At 38.2% G+C, this 18999-nt stretch overlaps 1 protein-coding gene across 1 annotated transcript; it reads right to left on the bottom strand.

The window, feature by feature from the left end:
- Positions 1-14585: 14585 nt before the first annotated feature.
- LOC116112033 lies at positions 14586-18992 on the bottom strand. The gene is made up of 5 exons (XM_031398200.1): positions 18866-18992; positions 18373-18765; positions 17798-18274; positions 16745-17404; positions 14586-15054 (listed from the first exon to the last, which is right to left on the bottom strand). The coding sequence occupies exons 1-4, from the start codon at positions 18923-18925 to the stop codon at positions 17231-17233; spliced, it is 1104 nt and encodes a 367-aa protein (XP_031254060.1). The 5' UTR covers positions 18926-18992; the 3' UTR covers positions 14586-15054; positions 16745-17230.
- Between the last annotated feature and the right edge of the window lie 7 nt (positions 18993-18999).

Below are 18999 nucleotides of genomic sequence, written 5' to 3'. Positions count from 1 at the left end.
ATATTTAATATTATGAAATTTAAATGTACACTCTGGTTTAACTTAATAAGTTTGTAATGTAGAAAATTCATTTTGGAGGCAATTTAGTAAATGGATTTTTCTATGTTTGCTGTTCGATTGGCTTGTAATGTAAACGATGACGTTGTCGGACTATTAGCTTATATGAATTGAGAAGGAGATAATCTGATTATCCTGACAGTGGGGTTGAGAAGCTGGTTTTTGGAGGTAAAACAGCACCTGTTTCTAAACGACCAAGCAGCACACCAAGGGAACAAGATGCCAGTCAAAACACCGCGAAGAGTGAACGATATTTCTAACAAAATACCCGATACAAACAAGAAGATTACAACTGATATTATGCTGGCACAACTTAGTTACGTTTGTATAGTGTATTTTTGATTTTTGAGTAGTGATGCTACGGAGAAAGTTATGGAGAGTTTGTGTATAAAATATATACCTGGTCACCTGAAAAACATCTGAAAAAATTCTTATCCATCTATCTCTCATCCAGCTAACGTTGTTACTGGTTCAGAGCCCCAAAAGGGCTCAACGTTTAACCAATCCTCTGCAAGATGTCTACCCCCCAATTCACCACTTCTAAGTTGCCGGAAAACCAACCCTTCCCACCTTACCCATCTTCCTCCATCACCCCACCAAACTCACAAGTCTTAATTACCCTACGTGGAAAGCACATGTGACCTTACCTCAAAGGCCAGAGATCTACGGTTACATCGAGGCACCATTCGCAACATCTGCATAAAAACCATACACTGACTTGAGGACTCTACCACCAACCCCTCATATGATCTTGGGAAACCAGGTAATCGTTATTCTTGCTGCTCAACTCTTCTCTTTCGGATGAAGTTTGCCCAGGTCTCATGCTGCTCCTTCCGCTGCAGTTTGGAAGGCCCTAGTTTGCTTTTGAATCCAAGTCCCGGTGCTAAAGCGGTAAATTGTTCGCACTCACTACCCACCCTTTCGGTAAAGGTAATCAATCTGCACCTGATTACTTCATGACTATTCAACGTCTCACGGACGGTAATGGCATTTGTGGTCAAGCTCTACAGTTGTGATGAATGTATTCCATATTTGCTTGCTGGGCTCGGCCAGATATGACTTCTCTTGTTTTCCATGGTTCTACACCGAGTATAATTCTCTCAATTGGAAAACTTGTATTCGATGCTCCGACAGGTGAAGCTCGCATGAGCATAATAATAAGATATCCTGCCCATGGCTTCGGCCAATGTTGCCACCGACAGCAACAACTGTACATGACGGAGGGGTCGTGGCAACCTTCTCCTCCTCGAGGCAGGGGGCGTAATCCACTCCTTACTGGCATCGTTAGAGGTGGCCGCGGCACACACCATAATCGTGGTCAACGTGTTGGAAAACCAGAGCGCATACGGCTTCCGCTGGTATAAGCGCTTTGATCCATTCCAAACCCCCCCCTCGCCCAACTCCTCAGCACCCCTTGCTCCAACCAATCTCAAGCGCACTCGACTGAACCAAAGAGTGGCATCCGACACTGTGCGACGCCACCATCTGGACCAACAACAATCTAATCTGACATATCCGAAGTGGATGATTTTGCTGCACTAATCAATTCAAATTGGTGATGGTACCAGGTTTGAAATAACTCAATTGGTAACCGCCCTCTTTATCTAACTATCTTCATCTTTTATCTTGACAAAAATTCGGTGTACCCCAAATTACACAAAAATTTACTCACTGTTCAAAAATTTGCTCAGGTAATAAGTCTTATTTGAGTTTCCACAGTTCGTTTTTTCTGCTATAGGATTTACGTCGGGGAAAGCTCCTATAAAGGGCTGCTGTGTCTGATGGTCTTTATTGCTTTCTCTCCCTCTCTGTCACGCTTTTTTTTTCCTATGCTTTGTTGGTGCTTCATCGGCGACAAGCATGGCATCGTCGTCTTGGTCAAGCTCTTATGTACTACTCTACATGTCTGGCAATAATAATTTACTGTGGTTCCAATAATAGGACAAAATGTTGTCCTGAATGTTGCAATGGCTAAAAGCCATAATTTACCTTTTTCTACTTCCCTTTCTTCGCGTTTCAAGGACACCTTGAATTAATTTATCGATGTCCTGGGGCCCCCGCCGTGTTTCTAGTTAGGGTACTCGTTATTATGTTTGTTTTTTGGATGCCTTTACTGAAATTCCTTTGGATTTTTCCTTGAAAAACTAAAATCTGCGTTGAACCTATTTCTAGTCAATTTCAACATATGGTGAAAGGCTTTTATTTCCACAAGTAAGAGCCATTCACATCGATTGGGGGGTGGTGAATATCGCGGTTTTAATATACTTATTTCAAAACTTGTGGAATTCACCATCGTTTTAGCTTGCCCAATTACACGCATGAACAAGAGGGTTCTGTTTGAACGGTCGGCATCGTCACAATTGTTGATAAGGGCTTAGCTTGCTAGCTCACTCAAATTTGCCAAAAACCTATTGGGAAGAACGCTCCTTTTAAACTGCCACTATATGTATGTACTCGTCTTCCTGTCAAGCAACTAAACAACAATCCCCTTTTGATTGGTCTTATTAAAAAAACCCAACTATTGGTTTTGCGTGTTTGGATGTGAGGGCCCTTTTGTTGTGGCCCTAATACGTTCGTGCTTTATAACACATAAAATTGATTTTCGATCTCGAACTTGATGTTTTCTTGGTACAGTCTATCACACCAGGGCTACACAGTCTTGATTTGGCACAGGAAAAATTATGTCTCACGCCACTGCATTTTTAGAGTCTTTGTTTCCCATAACAAAACGATCTCTACATTGAATCCTTGCCCAGAAATTTTCTTCTTACCACTCTCCTTAGTGAACCCAGTATCCGTGCTAACCATGCATCCATAACATAGAGTCCCCAATGGCCAGCTTGCCTCTTGAGTAACAATATCTCCAAAATCAAGTGCCGTCGGATATTCAGTTACTTTGTCCCCTGGGTGTTGCGCAGTACGCAAGGAGATCTCACTTACACTTCAGACAGATGCTGGGACCTCTCACCACAAACTCCTCCTCATTTCACGTGATACTCCAATGCCACTCCGCATGCGTACCCGATCAAAACACAATCCTCAACCCAAAGCCGTTAATGTCGGTATAGCTCGTATACCCCTCCTCAATGTTACCCTTACAATCCTGTCTCCTCTTTTGCAGAGAACCTGTTTGCTTTCTAGGCCTCCAAAAATCAATAAGGCGTGACGCATGGAACACGAGTAATGCTCTTGTCAAAAAATGGTACTGGTATCTTGTCCCCCTCGCAATGTAAATCTGTTGGAAATAGTGGGTTGTCCGATTAAAACGACATGCATGAATGGCAGTGTTGACCGTTTTTTAAAGCGCGACTGGTTGCGAAAGGTATCATCACAACCTAAGCCTGTTGTTTAAGACCAGGGCTTATAAGCTGGTGTATTATCGTTTGGCTATTCACGACAATGGAGTATCGACAAATTGAATATCCAGAATGCATTTCTCCATGGCCAGTTACAAAAGAAGTTTGTATAGCAACAACCTAAAGGGTATGTTCACCCTGATTTCACATCATGTTATGCCGCTAAAAAAGAGGTTTTATACGTCTTAAACAGGCTACCGAGTCTTGTTTCCAGACTGACCGAAACAACTGAAGCAAATGGGATTCGTTGGTTCAAGTCAGACCCTCTATTCACACTTGCATACAATGATCGTCCTGATTTTTGCTCCTGCATATAAGTTGATGATACTTCATCACTGGGCACCTGCTTCCGAGCGATTGCCAAATTTATTCAGCCAACTGGAGAGATTTTCTCACGCAAAGATTTGGCACTCTATCTTATTATCTGTGTGTAGAGGCTTTGTGTGATGGTCCTGATCTTTTTCGGACACACGAAAAGATGTGGTCCGACCTGCTACAAACGGTTTAACAGGCATGAAGCCACAGCCATGTTTCCACTCTCTGAAGTACCTCTTGCGAGTTTATCTAAGTTTGAAGGTCTGATGTTTTCTGACCCTCGACTTGTATCGAAGCCACGGTTGGGCCTTACATTCTGGGTTTCCACTCGTCACGATATTGCTTTCGCGTCCACTGTTAGCAATATCATGGCATCCCCCAAAGAACCCTCAGTGCAAGCCGTCAGAGAATCCTTCGGTATCTAAAATCTGACGGTGGGCTATGGAACTTCATTTACGAGTACTTCCAGCATCATTCTCTTCAGTGTATAGTGATGCCGACTGGGGCTAGCGAAAAGATGACCGACGGTAGTATTGGGGCCTACTGCTTTTTCTGGAAGCAATCTTATCAGTTGGAGTTGCAAACACAACAAACTGTTTCTCGTAGTAGCACTGAAAATAAGATATATCAATCCCTCCAACACAGCGGAGAGCTACATCGGCTTCAATCCATATTTTAGATCTGCGACTCCCTTACTGGACCATCGTCCCCATAATGTGCGATAATTGGGCTACGTATTGTCCTCTAATCCAGGTCTCCATGCCCAGACAAACATATTGAAATTGACCTATTCACATGTTCGGGATCAGATCTTAGCTAAAAACTTCAGGTCTCTTTAGATCCAACAAAAATCAGCTTGCAGATTCTAAATAAAACACGTTCATCCATTTTTTCAATCTCCTGCGAACCACCTTCATGTTTCAAGATGCGCCATGCGTGAGGGGGCGTTATTGGAGGTCAAAGAACCGTATGTTCTAAGTCGACACGAGTATGCAGCACGAAGTGGAACAAGAGTGCCCAGTCAAAAAGATGGAAATTGCAACTGATTTTCGGTATACATAGACAACCCAGCGCAAAACATGAGAAGATTACAAACTGGATTTTTCTGGCCAACAACTTTGTTTACGTTGTGATGAGTTGTTTTGATTTTGAGTAGCTTATGTTAGGAGGAAAGTTATGGAGAGTTTTCTATTACTATTATCGCTGTACACACTTGAAAAACATCTGAAAAACTTCTTATCCATCTATCTCTCATCCATTGTATACTTGTTCATTGTCTCACTCTCAACCTCGAGGGCACGGTTCCAAGCGCTGACACAAGCATTGGCAGAGAAGCATATACTATTTAATGAAAAAAATTTGAGAAGAAAAGGGTGAGAAGAAAGGCGAAGAGGAAAATGAGTGGGTTCAGTAGGTTTGGGATCGAAGAATAAGAAGGAGAGGTATGCTATGGTGAGTGGTGGTGGTGACTCGTGTTGAGTTGGCTGAGACGTGCAGGGTGGCCTCGGTGAATGTGAAAGAAAGGAAAAGAAAGATGAGCAAAGTGCGTATTCAGATAACACAATAAGGACCTCAAGAGAAGTATAATACTGGGTGAATACCTTTGAACCACCCATTTCAGCAGTTTTGGTTCCAGAGCTGTCTGAGGATGATCAGCGTCTTTCTTCATTCCTGGTTATTTTTTTTTTACATTATTTTTCATTTCTTTTTTATTGCGAATATTGTTTAGTATTTGATTTGATTAGGAGAGTGATTATGTGCGGACGAAAAGCTTTTGAGATCTACGAAAATCAGTTCTTTCAGTCTTGTGAATTCTAATTACCGACTAGCTTATCACTTTTCAGATAATTTTATTCAAAAATTTTTTGTTATATGGAAAACTGTAGGTTTTGGCTTTATTGCGGGATTGTTATCCTTGATACTTTACTATCTAGGTAGTATGTGATGCACAGTGATGGATTGTAGTCGTAGATGATGTTTCTTGGATAAAGCCAAATCTTTTAAGATGAACTGCAGTCTTAACGATTTCTCTTGCCCTCCTGTGTTCATTGTCTATTAAGTCAATCCTGTACATGCTACCGTATGTGATCAATAGTTTAATTTTCGTCACATTTTTATTTGTGAAGGATGGTTAGATAGTGAATCTTTTCTTACTGTTGTTGATTTTCATGGTATATGTCGAAGTTGTTCTCATTCTCATTCGGACTATAACAAAAGTTAAAAATTTCCTACACGATCTGGATATGTATTTATTGTTAAAATTGGCGAGAAATATAATTATAATACTTTTTCTTATGTTTGTTTTGGATTTTGGATTTTGTGGATAAAGGATAGGGATGTTTATCTTACCCCCATCATTGTAGGAACACACATCAAGCTTGTGGAAGAAGTTAAAGATTGAAGAGTTAGCCGCTGAATTGGGCGGGGTGTAAATGAGTTGACGGTAAGTCTGATGGCTGAGTATTTTTATATTGGGTACATTGAGTGGGGTGCTTACCAAAATTTTATTGTATCTGTTCATCTTTGCAGCATCTTTTACTTTTCTACCATTTCTGAGCACTTTATTTGCACAAACACTCTAGACTGTGAGGATCAAATATGTTTAAGATCCCATCCTTAAGTGTATGGTGAATAACTGGGTGTTTTTGCAAGATGCAACCACCACACCCCCACCACCACCTGAAAAAAAAAAGAAAATAACTACCCTTGGAGATCTCCTGTCAGGTTAATAACTCAACTGTCTACTTTTTTCTGGTGTAGTTTTGTAGCCCAAGGAATTTATCTAGTATCTTGACATGGATGCACTTTGACTAATCGTTCATTTTTCTCTTAGCTGAAATAGACACGCTGCATGCAGTTTGTACCTTTATGAAAAAAGAGATCCTTGAGCAAATGAATTTGAAAAAACAAAAAAAAAAAAAAAAAAAAAAAAACAAAAGTTTTATTAGTTCTCTACTATCATTAGAAAGGAGATATTGTCAAGTAATATGAAAAAACATCTGTACGTGTTGTTTAATCGTTCTCTGGCGATTTGGAGCATAATCAAGTATCGCTCTTCTCAGATGACTGCCTATGCAATATTACCCGAACTGAAAACGAAGATTTGTGGTAGACACTGAAAAACTTTTCGCGCCTGTGGGCCCATCATCTTCGGGAAGTTTTCAAAAGACCCTCCAAAGAAAAAGGGTATTTTCTCTTCAACCACAATACTCTTTTGGCTTATGATACATATCTACTTTATTTGATGTAATTAGTCATGCATGGAGCAGTCTAGCTCTTGTATGGCTTCAATAGGACTTGCATATATTTTTGCAATCTGTTTTTATACTGGAAGGTTGCACCTGAATCCATACTTGAAAATTAGGAAGTTGATCTTTTGAGTAATGTGAATTTCATGATATCGCATTTATCGTAATTTTTGGATGTTAGATACCACATATGGTCTTATTTGCAATTAATGTGCTCAAACTCTTTTGTATTTGAGTGATACTCACCCCACAACCATTTTATACAATTTGTTTTCCTACAATATTATGCAAAAGATGATGTGGTGAAACTTTCACAATCATCTTTGCTACATAAATTTGTGAGAAAAAGTTTATATAAAAGGTTTGCGTGTAGTTATAGGTTTTGTTTTATTTTCAATTAATGGATTTTTTTTTCAGTCAAGTTTGGCTTCAAAAGCAAGCAGCAGCATTTATTAGTTCTGACTACGAGAGAGGAATAATGTTGTAGCAAGTTGATTTTATATAGTTTTTATGTAACTATGCATATGGATGTATTCGCAATAACGGGTCTGTTTTTTTTCCCCTTTTTGATGGTTTTTTGTGTCATGCTTCATGATCTTTTATATTTTCATGCCTAATAGTTCTTAGTTATATAGAAAAATCGAACAACGGCCGTTGAGAATACTTCTCAGTTTTATTTTGCTAGATTTCATTAAGATGTTATGTAGCATTACACAATTATCGAAATACCTAATGGGGATAAATACGGGGAGGAAAGTGAATGCCTGCATTAATGCCAAAATAGGAATAACCTGACGACCTAGTTCCACTACACACCAGCATAACCGCATGAACACTACGACTGAAGAATGAATTTTGACCTGTCAAGGTTTATCCAACTGCTGTACTCGCCCTCTCAACCGAAGGGTGATTCTAACCACACAAGTTTGTCATGCAAGAAGTCAAACGAGAATGGACAGGGCCTCGTGACAATCTGCAATCTGATCAAGTGAGGGTACTATCGGATTTCTAGCTGTTTCCTCAAACACAGTCTCTAACAAAGTGAACATCGATCACATCGCTTAGTGAGCAGAAACCGGGATTCGCTGCAGGCGCAACGTGCCCATAGTTGTCAACACCTACAATGTGGTCTAAGAAGAGAGAAGAAACGAAACTCTTTCAAACAAAGAGCTAGCCAAACATTCCCCACCAATATTAGCGAGTGACGAGCTCCGACTCTGTGCTTGATCTAGAGCCGCACATGTTTCTGTTTAGAATACCCAAGAAACTAATGTGTCACCAAGATGACACAAAGACTGCTTTGAGTGACGATATCAGCAACTAGCCCAGTCTGCATCAGAAACCACTTAAAGAAGTCTGTTATTGGCTTATATGCAAGCCACAGAGAATAGTTGCCACTTAATAACGCAAAGAACTCCTTCACTGATTGCCAAGAACCATGTGTGGGTTTTGTCTGAAATTGACTCAGTTTGTTCACAGTTGAAGCTATGTCGGGCAGGTGTGTGTACAGATATGGGAGCCCTATAACCTGTCTATATGTGATTTAGGATGGACTATATGATTTCACAACATCTTGTCTTAGATAGAGTATTTACTCTAGCAAGTTGCGTGGGCAGTCGTTGACAGTGTCCTTCCTACTGCAAGTGCGTGGGCTGCTTTGACGTGTTCCCCATTTTCAGCTTTGGAAGTTAATTCTTGAATATATCGTGATGTGTAAGATACATCCCCGTGTCTATCTGTGCAAATCAATGTCCGGAAAATAATGAGGGCCCCATGTCTTTGAGAGCAAAACCTTAGTTAACTTTGTGAATGACGTTTGCCCAAGTTGTTGTCAGTGCTGTTATCAGAGTCCTCATAACATAGATGAGAATAAACACAGACTTTAGATTGTAGATTTGAAGAGAATAGAGAGGGTCCACTGGAATATAGCAACACCCCGTCAATATTAAGTGGTCTACTCCTTGTCAACAAAGAGCACAGGCTGTGAGGACTTGATTGACTAGACCATCAGAGATAGCCCTTGTCATTACAAAACCAAACATCTGTGTTTGTGGATCAAAAACCCCCGGCTGCACCATAATAAATCTTCAGCAAGTAATCCTTAGAAATGCCATGTTATTTATGGTCTAGTTGTACTTACCTCCACCCTTTGGAGAAGCTAGAGTGAGCACCATTCGACTGGAAAGGTTTAATGACAGGGCGCTAAATTCTCAAAGAGTAAATGCCAGGGGTTTTTTGGGTGGAATCCTGGCAACTACCCCGTTTTGTAGCGTTCTGTACACTCCCATCTGGGTTGTATTTAGCTATGAATAACCCATTTTGCTGCAACTAAGGATGAGACTGTAATGGATGGCAATAGAGCCAGTCTGTTTGCATTAGAGCTATATTAAGTTTTGCATGGCCTTCTTCCATTACTATGCTGAGAGCTGCTGAGACGCATAGGTTCCATAGAATTCAGACTTTCCCGGTCTCGATAAACCCTATGTAAGGGGATTTTTGCTTGAATATCCACTCTCCCTTGAGTCATTTAGAGTGGCTAGTGCGTGGAGTGTCGACCCAACCTCTTTTACCTATCATGGCCCGATTCTATTTTAGGGGTTCAATTGTGTCTCATCTATTTTTTGCTTGATTGAGGGCTGCACAGATTCTGCATTAACGGTAACGTATGGCAAATCTTGAGATAAATCTCTTGGTTGATAGAGTTGCCTCGGGGAATGTTGATGCATCTATTGAGGAAGTTTGATGTTGGCCTGTACTAGGCAGAACTGTGTGTGATCAAGACGAGCACTGGAGGAGTGCCATGAGAAGGTGAAGAACTAATGAGCGTGACTTTATTGGGTGTTTGGTACATTAGGTAACCCCCAAAAGGAAGGGAAAATCTTTTCATTAATAATAACATGTTCAGACAGATCATATTTTTTCCAGTGGAACTGCGCACATCTAGTATCCTTGAAGCATTTCATAAACCCAAGAAACACACCACAATTTTGTTGAGTGAATATGGTGGAATTTTGAGTTGAGATATGGTCTAAGGACAGGGTGAAACCAACTACAAAAAAATCTTAGAAAAGAATAATTGGAACTTGTTAAATTAATTTTGCGATGGTGAGGATGTTTTGAAGAATAGCGATTACAATCTATTATCATGGAAAACAAACATCTCTCAACAAGCCTCCCACCAGAATCTTTAGTGGATTTTAGCCTGTGCTAAGGAGTTTAACCCGTTCACAATAGCCGTGTTCCTTTCTGCTCTACACTTTTGAACTGAGATACTGGACAAGTGTTGTTGAAAATGATTCCTGATGTTGAACTATTTGAGAAAAGGTAGCACTATGGTTTCCACAATCGAAGTAGAGTTGTTTTATTGTGTTCCAAATTGCATTTCGGACAAGATTTTTGAAATGACGAACGAAACCCTTATCAGGCGTCACTTTTGAGTTTGAGAGTATAATATCTAAGTGAAAACGAACTAAATCATCAATGAAATGTATATAAAACGATATTAGAGGATGAAAGTAAGGAGCAGGGCCCCAAAAGATCAGTGTGACATTAATTCTATGGATTTTGCATGTGAATCAAATTGTTAAAGAGCAAAGCATGTGATTTTCAACGTGCAGCATCCATAAAATTTATTCATTGATTTGACAATGACATTGCTTTGTTTACAATGAAACAATACTCTTTTAGATGGAGAGGCCTAGAGTTCCTATGCCAATTCATGCTCTTTTGAGAATAAAACAGGACTGACGCATGACGCGACTTGCAACTTAGCAAAAAGAGAATGCCTTGGAACGTGGAAGTCTTGATTGTGAAGGTTTGGATTTTGTGATGGTGGAACTGATTGACGTGGATACAACTCAAGTTGTCAGACCATCTTAAGGTTTCCCTTGTAGCATCACTATCCTGTTAAGTCATCCTTCCCACAAGACAGAACCAAAAAGAAGATTAAACTCCTAAACATTACCGTATTATCACACCAACGTATAACGCAGCAATTCTTTGTGATATTAGGGCACAGTAATACAGGTATTAAGTATACATCTCCTGCTGAGTAGGTATTTTAAGTCACCCGATGTGATCCTATATCAAGCTTGTCTGGCGCTACACAAGAAAATCTTACCATATACTCTTGTTTCTGATGCAGATTCCCAACTACAATTGGGTGACCATGATGACTTGTTCAGTATCCGCCTACATGGTGTTCTTCAAGTTGTTTAGGTGAGGCATTAAAGCATTTACCTGCCTGGTTTTTTGGGTTGGTCAAACTGGATTTGTATGTTTTGCCCCAGGAATTCTGATCAAATCGGTTCCACAAATTGAAAGGCCGGTGGGCCTATTTGTGTGCAAAATTTGAATGTTGGTTTACTTCAGATATTCTCCTCCCTCTTAACGAAATCTGCCTCTGGAGCCTTTATTTTGTTGCTTTGGTGGGTCTACTCTGCCTCTGACATAACTAAAAGTGGTCACCTGGTTTTCAGGTTATTTATTGCATATGGGCTGTAGCTTAGCTCAACATTGGAGCACCATTTTGAATAGGTATGATTGTTCTAACCGCTGTTCAAGGTAGTAGAGTAGTTCGTCAACTCATCAGGATAGTGACTTTGTCACCGAGTTTAACCACCTATGGGCGAGTACGGATGGTGTTAGCCATGCATCAAGGAACAATCAAATATTTGGGTGATAGATCAGCAAGGCTATTGGCTACGCTAATGTAAGTTGTCTGAAAAAGGCTTTCCATTGTGGTCAATATCCTCCCATCTTCATTCTCCCTTTGGTTGTTTGCAGTTCCACCTTATAGAAAAATGACTCTTGACTTGGGTGTGTGCAACGCCTAGAAGCTCCTTCGCGCATTCCATAGTTCCTGAAGAGCACATTTCTGCATTAGCTGATAAGCGCTATGGCTGGATCATGGTGCTGTACAACCATCCTAATAGCAATTTAATCACTTTGAAATCCAATACTCAACATCTGAAGGGGTATTTGCACTGTACTGACGATGTGGTTCTTGGTAAGACTATGTCAGAGACAAGGCTTGTGCCAAGATATAGCGCAGCTGATTGTTGTCTCTATAGAACAGGTAGACCGTGGTTTCCCATGGAGGGTTGGTTCGGTCAAGTTTTGATGAACCGAGGGAGTAAGTGAGTATTTTGTTGCAAGTTGCATCATCGGATAAAGAAGATGGTGCACTGGGGTACCTGGTGGATTTGCATGTACTGCACCGTGGAGTGTTTGGAGGAGTGGCATGGAGGGTGAGGGGTTGTCGCGTATTGTTTGTATTGTGCTGGCGATTGGCCAAGATAGCTTGGTCCCAAAATAAAATATCAAAAGCTTTTGAGGATACTCTCAGTTAGTTTGCTGAGATTTCATTCCGATTTATCGCAGAATACCCACATTGATCCGCAATACCGCCTCGTGGCGAAGATACAGTAGCAAGGGAGTGCTTAAAACGTTGCGGTACCCATGAGAGTGTACAGGAAATGACAGAGCAGCCAATGAATGTATTGAAGAGATTTGCAATTTTGAAGCCCCGTCCGAAGAAGGGTTTATCAACAAGAATGGGAAAGTCTAATAGTTTATTTCAAGTATTACCATGTGGTTATGCTGATTTGCGATGAAGTGATGGTGAAATTGCTCTTGAATTTACATCAGCCTACAATGGTTCTTTGAAATGGAGAGCGAGGAAAATAGTTGGAGTATTTCATATGATTATGTGGAGGTACTGCCAACAAAGAGGGTCTTTAATTTACTTTGTTTTCCATAGTTGGTTTCTTTTTTTTCTATATTTATTGTGTTAAGTGTATTTGCAATCTCCTTTATGCTAAGACTCATGCATCCCGATGAGATGCTGCAGGGAAGTTGGCTTTCCATTTTATTCTGCTTTTTTTAGTATAGTGATTTCTGAAAATACAGTGCAGATACTCATTGGTAATGGAATATATTTCATGTGCTAAAAGTTTGTGTAAGTAATTTACAGTTTGGGGGTTGGCATATATGAACACTTTGATTTTACTGCGATGCAACAGATATCCAGAGAAGATACACAGTATTTGGTCTATATTCATGATATGATGAAAATCGCATTTTCTTCCATGTCTAAGTAGTCCGAAATCTCTGACTGCGTCATGATAGACGTTAGAATTCATGCAGACTGGGGGTTCTTTAAGAATGTTCCATATGGACCTCTTTGACAATGTAGATTGGTTGGACGGTCATTTGATCCTTGTTATGCTTGAATTTACCCCATTCAAGGTTGCAGAGAGGTAATGAAGTCTTTGTTGAACATTCCTTCAGTTGCATTGTTGGCGGCGCTTGCCTAGTCTGTTGAGAAACTGATGGTTTCACCAGCTTTTTTAAACTTTGTCAATCATATAAATAACTTCATGGGCCACTACTTTTGTTGGGTTAGGTACTTGTGAGCTTTTTAGTGCATCATTTGAGAAAATTTCATGCAAACAGTCTAAAGCGCGGGTTTGACACAGAATTCAGTATCCTAAATATATGGGTAGTCTGTACATATCAGTTTAAGGTGACAGATGCTGCTGTATTTAACATATTGGTTATTAAAAAATTTATTCCTGGTATCTTCTTGTAAAATTTATCCTACATTACTTGGGTTTATGTTGTTTTAACGAAACTAATTCAATGTTCGAAGAGGTACAGGGGCTGAAGTAATGCTCAGCAAGCGGCCATGGTACTATGTAAACTGTTTTTTTTTTTTTTTCTATTTACATTATCCATCTTATATACATGAGGATTGTTACGCACGGGAAATGAACATATCGATAACCAGATGCTGTTCATTGAAATCTTTGGACAGACTCAAAATGGCACCTTAGGCATCTGTTAGGGTGGTGTCATGGATTATATTTTTACATTTTTTAGATGATTTGATGATACTTGGGGAGAAATCAAGTTGGACAATTATATAACCATTAGAGGTTCTAGCCATATTTGTGTCTAATAATGTTACTTCATGTTTATAGGTCCAAAATGAAAAGTGGTTTCAGGGCCTTGGTCAATGGCGAGATGTTGTTGCCCGTACAGGAGGATGAAAGTATGGTCATAGTGCCTAACACAACGCTTCTTGAAATTGAGAAAACTGCTCAATTTGCTTTTAACTGAAAGTATCTTTTGGTATTTCAACATCATTGTGACGTTTTAACCTGATTCCCCACATTTTTTTTTTTGTGATAAAGCCAACAGAAGCTGTTCTCCGGTATTGAATCGAAGTAGCATCCCTATATTGAGCGTATCTGGCTCGGTTGTAAGATATTAGGGATTCTCTGCAGAATGTAGCTTTGAAGGCGTTGATCTAAACAGTTTTAAAAGGACGCATGGAAATGTGAGACTTGCAGAAATAGGTTCAGACAGTACTATTAGTGGTGACTGGTATGGGCTGTTCAGGGGAATCCTTACACTCTCCGCCTGGAATGGATGACTGTTTAAGTGGATAGCAATTTAGACTAGGTATAACTGAATCCAGATTCTCAAATAGTCAAACAGGACATGAGAATTTTTAGATTTGTTCGGAATTAATGTAAATTTGCAGCCTGGTCATTGTAGACCGAAAGAAAAAAAAGAAATTAATTCACCATACGATAAACTTTTTCTACATCTCCCCCATTTGCTACTACTTCTGTAAGCATTTTACATTGTTTTATTGTCATTTTTTGGAGTCGCACCAGACTTTTTGCTGTTGATGATGTCAATAAGCTCCTCAATCCAATACAATATTGTACTTCCAGAGTGACTAAATTTTCAAACGATGTAGAAGATGGCTCTAGAGTGGTCAAATTGTGACAATGAAGGACTTCCAGATTTTTTAACTGTGTGAATGTCCCAACACATTTATCATCATTTCCACATGAGAACAACTCTTTGTATGAACTTGCTTTTAGTTTAAGGCTTTTAAGGTTGTGAAACGTCTTAAGGATTTCAACTGGAATGCTTCTTGATTCGTCTTTAAAGATCTCAAGAGCTTTCACTTGATCAACCTCAGGTTCATCTGGAATTTGGCCTCGGCATATTTGCTTGACGTCCTTTCCAATTAATGTCAATGCCTTCGGATCAAAGTAAGCCTGAAAATAAATAATATAAATCATGTTAAAATTTATAGTTTTGTTAGTATTAGCTTATAGTTTGTTGTTATTTGGTGGGTCAGCCTTAGTTAAGCTGTATAATAACATAATTCATTTGATAATAAAAATCAATAATACATACTTGAAATGCAAATTTAGAAGTCAAAATATAATTCAATTACCATGAAACGTAACTAGGCAATTGCCATTGGTCTCATCATTATTACATCTAAAACTAAATATATATATGGAAAGTGATCACTTTACGCCCCCCTTTTTATGCTCATACTCGTTTTTATATCTCTCAAAGATCCCACCATCTCAGTTTGTAAGGCTTTTTATCTGGTATTTTGCTTCTTATTTTTAATTCATATTACATAAATATAATTAGTTACAAGCCTCTGTCTTAGAATTGGGTAGATGTTTTGATTTTGTTAGCTATACTTGATTTTTGTATGTCAAAAGCTAAGGCTCACTAAGTGTTTGATAAAAGCTCTCAATGAAATAATAAATTTTGTTAGCCACTTGTGGAGTTTTTGAGTTAGGTTTTGGTCCATATTTTAAGGTCAATACTAGGGATTTCCTTCATAGATGAATTTTGGCTTTTTGCTTGAACTTTAGGAAAATTTTTAAAAATTCTTTATAGTAATGTGTGTTCATGGGACTTTCCAAGTTTTTTGGTTTTTCTTCTTTTATTTTTTCTAATGTTTATCCATGCTATGACTATTTTGCCCTTAGACTGACAAATGTAATGGGAATCTATTAGCTTTATATAACAGGGGGTTTTGCGTCATTATAAATACCTAAGTGGTTTTATGAGTTTGGCAAACCTGGAGGCTGGGTTGGTTTAAGTAATAATACCTACATAGTAATAACTTGTCTACTAATTCAGCCATTAGAAAAAAAAAAAAAAAAAAAAAAAAAAAAGTTTGGTACCAAAAGTGGCATATTGTTTTTTTAGCATTATGCAACTATTTTATCGTTCAAAATGGGAGGATTCATATTGAATAATTTTGGAACTGATAGAATTCTTCACTTCCACACCGTCCACATGTAGTCTATTGTTCTATTTAAGAATGATTTTAGAAATAGACAAGATAGAATTATTGACAGAGAAATTGATAGATAAGGGGAAAAATAAATAAATAATTTTAAAGCAAAAATGCAAGAAAGCGATGTTCATTCAATTAATAATCTACTTTAACCATTCACACAAATTAAAGTCCTATTTATAGGCTTGGATACCAAATCCTGGTCCTCTGTGTATGGAAGTTATGACAAAGGTGGTGGAGATAGTGATGGTTGTCTACATGCACATTCGGCTTGACACATGCTGACCTATTGGGTTCACAGGCCTACATGTATGGGGTAAGCATGAGCCCATTGTATACCCTAAGTCTCAACCAATTACTAAATAATGAATGGAACATTATAAACGTATTTTTGATATTTAATGTACTAGTTTACCATTCTTTTTTTTTTTCTTTTTTTTGTTTTGACCTTTTTAATTATTTTACTATTTCTCATCATTATGAAACTATAAAATGTGAATTTACTTATGAAATTTAAAAGATGTAATTTATTTATTTATTTACCTTTTTTTTTTTGCTAATGGTATCTAAATAGTTGTATCTAACTATCTATTAAAAACTAAAAGGAAAGTTATTCTCTTAAGTAAATAAATACATACCTTTTTTTGGTATAATTGTTGTATAGTTGAATTAAGATCACCCTTCAACCACTCATATGAACATTCCCTTACTACTACCTTCCGTAACTTTGGTGCGCTCAAGACCCCTTGAGAGAAAGTCTTCATATTGCGGCAATACATCACTTTTAATTCTTTTAAAGATGGGAATTTTAAAATGTAATTCCCAGAGTGGAAGCACATGAGATTTTCTAAAAACCAGAGTGACAGCGACTTCAATTTGGGAAAATCAATCTCATCTTTTGCTGCATCTCTCTCATCTGCTACTACTTCTATTATCATATCACATCTGCAGATACTCATTTCCCTCAATTGTCGCAAACTTCTGGCAACTGAAGGTGTTATTAAGTTCATCTCTATTTTATGGCAATCTGTTACTGTCAGATGGGTAAGATTTTGAAACAGAAGAACAGGATCCAGCTTGCAGTCTTCTTTCCACAAGTACTTTAGATGATGAAGATGATATAGCTATAAATGTTTTATCTTCATTGGTATTTCAATATGTTTCTCTTCTTCTTTACATGAGAATAATACTTCGTCTGAATCCCCATTTAGTTTGAGCTTTTTTAGGTTGTTAAATCTCTCAAGGATTCCAAGTGGAATCATGCTATCCACTATCAATTCCTTCAAATCGGGGTTGATCTGTGTATCAATTGACAACAGCAAGTTGGAGTTAAACACTAATATTCCAATAGTTTATAATTTTAACAAGAAACAGAAGGGGAAACAAATGTTGAATTGAACACCAAAGACAAACTGACGTGGCAAAACAATGTTTTTTTAAATTTAGATCATGCCTAATTTGAAATCAACTGTTTCCGGTGGTTAATTTTGGAGGAGAATGTCTCATATTTATATTGGATGATGTAATTTTTCATAATAAATTTGTCCAAATCAAGCTACAAATTTATTTTTTTCTTATATATCAAAATTTTGTTAAAGAAAATAAAAAGATAGAAAGCATATATCTAAATTTATTAATGATTCTTTTTTGTTTATTTTCTTTTTCATTAATTAAAGAAAATAGATACTTACCTTTTCAATCAAGAAGAGGGCCGGCTCTGAAATATTGAATTGGGCCTTCGTGTTGTTTTCATTGGAGCTACCACATTCTGAAGTGAATATCTTTACTTTTTTACAATTACAAACCTGTAACTTCTCTAGCAACGGCCATTCCAAAAGATGTCTTCCAAGATAAAAAGTTGTAAGTTTTGGTAGGTTGTCAAGTTTTAAAAATGTTATCCGTGGAAAGACAAACTTAGGAGTTGCTTCTGCTCCATTAGCAACAATCTCCTTTAAATCTCTGCATTCGCAAATCTCAAGGTGTTGGAGGTGCTTAAAGCTTTGAACTATAAAAGTTGGAAATATGTATTTTAGATTTCCACAGCCCAGCACGGTCAAGCTTGTCAAATTATGATAGGATGATGTCATGAATGTTGGAAGGTGGCTGCACCAAATCATTCCAGATCCTATACATTCAAGCTCTAAAGCCTCCAAAGTGGGGAAAACAAGCTGCAGTAAAAGTTAATTGTTTATCCAACATTTTCTCAGATAAAGTAAAGAACTAAAAATTGTTTATATATATAATAGAAAAGTACAAGGTAGCTTACCTTTTCGTCAAACAGTGTCAATTCATCATGTCTCGATTGTGATGTTGATGTTGTCGTCATTCCTGAGCAGAAGCTTCCAAGCCTCGGAAGATGTTTCAGAGTTAGAAAGCGTAATTGAAAGAACTCAATCTTACCGCTGCCATTGTTGACATTCTCCTCTCTTTCAATAGCAAAAATCTCTTTCACATTCTTGCAATCTTCCACTGTAAGTCTTTGAAGTTGTGGAAGACTTTTGGTAGTGGAAAAAGAGACGAGAAATTTCAATTCATCACAACCTTTCACTTCTACGGATTTTAAATTGCAGAGGAACTTTGTTGATGGTTGACCATTACATATCCTCTCCAAATTAATCATATCGAAAAGAATCAGTGACTCCAAGAGGGGGAAGACAAGCTGCAGTAAAAGTTAATTGTTTATCCAACATTTTCTCAGATAAAGTAAAGAACTAAAAATTGTTTATATATATAATAGAAAAGTAGAAGGTATAGCTTACCTTTTCGTCAAACAGTGTCAATTCATCATGTCTCGATTGTGATGTTGATGTTGTTGTCATTCCTGAGCAGAAGCTTCCAAGCCTCGGAAGCTTTTTCAGAGTTAGTAAGCGTAATTGAAAGAACTCAATCTTAC

Source organism: Pistacia vera, unplaced genomic scaffold (genome assembly GCF_008641045.1).
Source record: "Pistacia vera cultivar Batoury unplaced genomic scaffold, PisVer_v2 Contig656, whole genome shotgun sequence".
NCBI classification, from domain to species: domain Eukaryota; kingdom Viridiplantae; phylum Streptophyta; class Magnoliopsida; order Sapindales; family Anacardiaceae; genus Pistacia; species Pistacia vera.
This window is presented reverse-complemented; position numbering and strand designations above follow the sequence as displayed.